The following is a 6000-nucleotide window of genomic DNA, read 5'->3' as shown; positions in this document are numbered from 1 at the left end:
CAAGCAGAGTGAGCACCCCAGGAATGAAGTGAAAATTAACCTGGGGGTGTATGTATAGGTACAAACAGTGTTATACCTATAGACAAGGATGGAGAGGTAGGATGGTTAAGCATTATGAGCTGTGCATTAGGACCCATTAGCAACAGGCAAAACTACAGTTCATAAAGCATATATGCACCATTGCACTTGTCCAGATTCACATAATGTTTCTATTCATGACTTGTAGTTTATTTTTTGATCTGTGCATACATATATATATATACCACAATTCTGTCACACACTGATATTGCATATGAGAGAAGAATATGTATTTAGCGCTGATATAAGCCATATAGTTAAACTGAGATGTCATCATATGGAGTGCTATGTCATGTCCGTAGAAACTTATGCACACCATGTAAATTGTCACTGTATGGAATATTATGTTATGTCCGTTTAAGCATATGCACACCATGGAAATTACAATTATATTCACCCAGGGACTCCTGCCTAAATCTCCCGATCGGAAGGGATTTCCCCATCAAAATTATGATTGGTGAACGCCGCTAAGTGGGAGGGTTTTCCATGGTGACGCTGGCTATATTAACCATCAGTAGCGGTATGCGTGTACCCGCTTCAGAAGACGTAAGAGAACGAAACGTGCGTAAAGCGGATACACGCACGCCCGCACGCACTTCCTGGACTAACCAGCTGTTCATTTGGTGGAACGCACGCCGTTCCCACGCTGGTTCTCATTTGTGGAGCTTGTGCTGTGCTGGGAAGCTTGCTATTACACAGATAACTGTCTGCTTGTATTCACAAGCATTCTATCTGGCCCCCGTTTTTATTTCATTTTTAAATCTATTTTTACTTTTTTCTTTTGTTTGCATACATTTGTATATATTGTTTTAGTATAAGCCTGTGGCTGTACCAATAAAACTTACCCACTGGAACTTGAACCTACTACTCTATGAGACCCTTTTTTTCATCCCTTGGAGGAATCCGGATATCCAGGATCTTTTTTGGTACCAGCTGGATCGTAGGACCTACTGGGAGAGCGAGGACCCGAGTCGGTTGGAGATTTTCTATGCTCTTTACCCCTGCAGGGGTGAGGGCCTCTGGTGAGTAGGGACCCAGGAGGGGGAGCACCGGACCCACTTCGCATCACTGCACTACTGCATACTGTGACCACTTACCCACTTGGAAAGTCACATTGTCACCAATATCACTCTGGACTGCTGTTAATTTATTTATATTGGATTCACACCCGGATTGTTGCTTTTCATACATATATATTCCTTATATATATTTTTCCTGAACTTTTAGACATTTTTTAGTCTTTTGGATTTTTTACTTTTTTGGACACAACTTTTTACTTTTTTGGACACAATTTTTGGCACTCGTGCTGTGCGCTATCACTTTACTTTTGTCCAACGTTATATATTAAGTTGTATTTACAGCATGTGGTTCTAGCCACACCTAAGCTATTTATTTTTATCACTGACATATCACACATCATAAGAGGCACTATATTTATCACTTATTAGTTTGAGGTCCATATAGTTTGTTCTTACCACCTCTGGGTAACATCAGCCTCCACTTAGACAGCGCCACCACCCCCACACCATTGCCCATTATTTCTGTATCCTTTAGGGGATTACATTCTTGGGGGGGCTGCAGTCTTATTATTCTTATTATTATTATTTATTTTGGAATACGTATTTTATGTTCGAATTTTAAGTACTACTACATATTTCCAAACTAGTGTTTCCTAAGCGCGGTTATTTGCTTTTTATTTTGGGGAAAAGGTCTGGCATGGATTTTGGGGGGGCAATGAGAACCCTACACCATTTTGGTGTGGGGTTCCCCCAAAGGGCTCAATATTGATTGTGGGGGACCACCCACTTTTTTCTGCCGTTCGTTTACATCCTGCTGGCAGCGGGGAATCCTGCTGACAGCAGATAAGTCACGGTTGTTAAGGACTCTGCAGCCACTCGCTCCTTAACAACCGGCTTTTCTCGCTGAATCCGAATTATGTGAATTTTTCTTTAACCTTTTTTCAGATTTGTTTACATTCAGAAATTCAGAGACATCCAAATCTCCAAAAACTGAACATTTCAGATGAAGAACAAAAATGTCAACGAATTGAATGGCATCGGTGTTCCTGAAAGTGATATTCCAAGACTCGAACACTGTTGTCCTCCTCGGTCTTACCCCTTCAGGGAGGCTGAGAGCGAATCAGCTTTGAGGTCATGAAACCCAACCAACCCGTCCTCCCAACCAACCCACCCCTCCCAACCAAGCGACCCGTCCTCCCCACCAACCCACCCTCCCAAACCACCAACCCACCCTCCCAAACCACCAACCCATCCTCCCAAACCACCAACCCACACCACCAACCCATCCTCCCAAACCACCAACCCATCCTCCCAAACCACGCTCCCACCCAAACCACCCTCCCAACCCAAACCACCCTCCCAAACCATCCTCCCAACCCACCCACCCTCCCATCCTCCCAACCCACCCACCCATCCTCCCAACCAAGCGACCCACCCTCCCAGCCAAGCGACCCACCCTCCCAACCAAGCGACCCACCCTCCCAAACCACCAACCCATCGTCCCAAACCACCAACCCACGCTCCCACCCAAACCACCAACCCACCCTCCCAACCCATCCTCCCAAACCACCAACCCATCCTCCCAACCCACCCCCCATCCTCCCAACCAAGCGACCCACCCTCCCAAACCACCAACCCACCCTCCCAACCTGCATGGACACCAACGTCCCGGTGTACGGCATTCACCCACCAGCCCTGCAAATCACTGCGAGCAGCCAAGACAAACAGCCCAATAATAAGCAGCCGGCCATCTCATTTTAAATTAACATTGTAACTTTAATAACGGAAATCTATAAATACAAATGTAAACATTGGGAACTGGAACGTGCAAGTGTGCAACAAAGTACTGCCCCCCCCCCCCCCCGGAGGCATTTAGGCTTCATTCGGCTCCACCACGATGACATCATCACTTGAGGAATTCAAGGTCTCTGAAAAAAAAAAAAAAGAAATGCTGAATTATAAATGAGCCTAAAAGCCTGCTGTGCCCATTATGAGGGGTTCCCACCATGCCTGTGCTGAGTTCCCGGGTCTGTATACCCTCTGTGCCCATGAGGGGTTCCCACCACCCCTGTGCCGAGTTCCCGGGTCTGTACACCCACTGTGCCCATGAGGGGTTTCCATCATCCTTGTGCCGAGTTCCTGGGTCTGTACACCCGCTGTGCCCATTATGAGGGGTTCCCACCATCCCTGTGCCGAGTTCCTGGGTCTGTACACCCGCTGTGCCCATTATGAGGGTTCCCACCATCCCTGTGCTGAGTTCCCAGGTCTGTACACCCGCTGTGCCCATTATGAGGGTTCCCACCATCCCTGTGCCGAGTTCCCGGGTCTGTACACCCGCTGTGCCCATTATGAGGGTTCCCACCATCCCTGTGCTGAGTTCCCGGGTCTGTACACCCGCTGTGCCCATTATGAGGGTTCCCACCATCCCTGTGCCGAGTTTCCGGGTCTGTACACCTGCTGTGCCCATTATGAGGGGTTCCCACCATCCCTGTGCCGAGTTCCCGGGTCTGTACACCAGCTGTGCCCATTATGAGGGTTCCCACCATCCCTGTGGCAAGTTCCCGGGTCTGTACACCCGCTGTGCCCATTATGAGGGGTTCCCACCATCCCTGTGCCGAGTTCCCGGGTCTGTACACCCGCTGTGCCCACCATCCCTGTGCCGAGTTCCTGGGTCTGTACACCCTCTGTGCCCACCATCCCTGTGCCGAGTTCCCGGGTCTGTACACCCGCTGTGCCCATTATGAGGAGTTTCCACCATGAGAATGATGAAGGCACAGGTGAAAAGTGATAGAGAATCTATAGTCAGTAACTTCCATGTGTCCACCATGAGTCGAAAAAGGTGAGTGAGAAGGAAAAGTTGTGATCCAATCACCAGAGGAGAAAGATAAGTAAAGCGGTGACATCACGCTGTGTACCGGGTTTGGTGGCAGCCTGCTTGGCACCATCCTGGAGTACTCCGCTCTCCTCCTCGCTGTCGGAACTGATGGTAATGACCTCCTTGGAGTCGTCAAACACTGAGCTGGTGGACACTTCGTCCTCCAAGTAGTAGAAGCAGCCGCGTAGGGAGTTGATGCTGCTGTCCTCCATGGACGACACGGGGCTGCCCACTTCGGAGGCCGTGCATGTAGAACAGTCGGTGGAGGTCGTTAGGGAGGAGAAGGAGGAATCCACCGAGGCCGAATGGCAGGAGGGGGTGGCCGATTTGTCGGAGGTGGCCGATTTGTCGGAGGTGGTCGATTTGTCGGAGGTGGCCGATTTGTCGGAGGTGGCCGATTTGTCGGAGGTGGCCGATTTGTCGGAGGTGGGGGAGGAGGCGGCGGCAGCAGGGTCCTCACTGCTTCCCAGGCAGATTTTGGACAAGCTCATCTCCAAGCTGTCGGCTGTGGAGATTTGCAGGAGAGGCGGTGGAGACGAGGCGTCGGCCAGCTGTAGCTCCAGGCTGCGGTTCACATCTGCCCGTGTGACTTCGATGGACTCATCTGGCGGGTAGGTATGTCAGTTACATCCAGATTCTCATCCCACCACTGACCACCCGTGTGTGAGGGGGGGTGGGGGGGGGTGCTACCTTCAAAAAGGTGACAGGTGCTCAACCAAAAACAGACACAACCTGGCATTTACCTATCTCACCTACCCCAACCGGAGAGATGCAAGGGCTTGTCCTTCACCTCAAGTCCTGGCCAGGACATTGTGAAAGTAGGGTGATCTGATCGATTTGGACCCTGCCACCCGGGAACTCAAGCCACACCCAAGCAGCCACAAAGGACCCCGACCACACTGCACATCCAAAGCGCAGCATGGCACTCTTGCACCCCCCCCCCCCAAAAGCACCACACCTGAGCGGGCGCAATATTAAGGGCTCATTTACACTTGCTTCAACTTTCAACACATGAAAATGCCTATCACTTCAACACACTTTTTTTATGGGTTTTTGTTGCTGACGATGCTTTTTTGAAGCTTAGCAAATGCCCCGTATGGTGTTGATTTTCTATTTGTTTTAAAGGGGCCCAATAGAACCAGAGATCAGTGGTACCCCCCCCCAGCTCTGCCGATGCCCCACTCAGTAGTAACCTCCCAGCTCTGATCCCCCGCTCAAAAGTAACCCCCCAGCTCTGGTCTTGTCACCTCCCCGCTGTATTTCTCCCAAGCTGTTCACAATGTTTGACATCTGCCAGTTTCTCCTGTTCCGGTCCCCAAGCTCTGCCGATGCCCCCACTCACTAGTAACCCCCAGCTCTGCCGATGCCCCCGCTCACTAGTAACCCCAAGCTCTGCCGATGCCCCCGCTCACTAGTAACCCCAAGCTCTGCCGATGCTCCCGCTCACTAGTAACCCCAAGCTCTGCCGATGCCCCTGCTCACTAGTAACCCCAAGCTCTGCTGATCCCCTGCTTAGTAGTAGCCCCCAGCTCTGCCGATGCCCCACTCACTAGTAATCCCCCAGGTCTGCCGATGCCCCACTCACTAGTAATCCCCCAGGTCCGCCGATGCCCCACTCACTAGTAACCCCCAGCTCCGCCGATGCCCCACTCACTAGTAACCCCCAGCTCTCCCGATGCCCCGCTCAGTAGTAGCCCCCAGCTCTGCCGGTGCCCCACTCACTAGTAACCACCGGCTCTGCCGATGCCCCGCTCAGTAGTAACCCCCAGCTCTGCTGATCCCCTGCTCAGTAGTAGCCCCCAGCTCTGCTGATCCCCCTGCTCAGTAGTAGCCCCCAGCTCCGCCGATGCCCCACTCACTAGTAATCCCCCAGGTCTGTCGATGCCCCACTCACTAGTAATCCCCCAGGTCTGTCGATGCCCCACTCACTAGTAACCCCCAGCCCTCCCGATGCCCCATTTACTAGTAACCCCCAGCTCTCCCGATGCCCTACTTTAGTAGTAAACCCCCAGCTCTGCCGATGGCCCT

At 51.4% G+C, this 6000-nt stretch overlaps 1 protein-coding gene across 3 annotated transcripts in view; it reads right to left on the bottom strand.

The window, feature by feature from the left end:
• Window positions 1-2849: 2849 nt before the first annotated feature.
• TDRKH (tudor and KH domain containing) overlaps window positions 2850-6000 on the bottom strand; it is a 21644-nt gene continuing 18493 nt past the window's right edge. For all 3 annotated transcript variants that reach the window (XM_040332448.1, XM_040332447.1, XM_040332449.1), the window contains exons 13-14: window positions 4013-4576; window positions 2850-3025 (exon numbers count right to left, since the gene is read on the bottom strand). In XM_040332448.1, coding sequence (XP_040188382.1) covers window positions 2970-3025; window positions 4013-4576 — 620 coding nt within the window. In that variant the 3' untranslated portion in view covers window positions 2850-2969. The remainder of the gene's footprint in view (window positions 3026-4012; window positions 4577-6000) is intronic.

The sequence above is a fragment of the Rana temporaria genome, chromosome 13 (genome assembly GCF_905171775.1).
Source record: "Rana temporaria chromosome 13, aRanTem1.1, whole genome shotgun sequence".
Taxonomy (NCBI): domain Eukaryota; kingdom Metazoa; phylum Chordata; class Amphibia; order Anura; family Ranidae; genus Rana; species Rana temporaria.
This window is presented reverse-complemented; position numbering and strand designations above follow the sequence as displayed.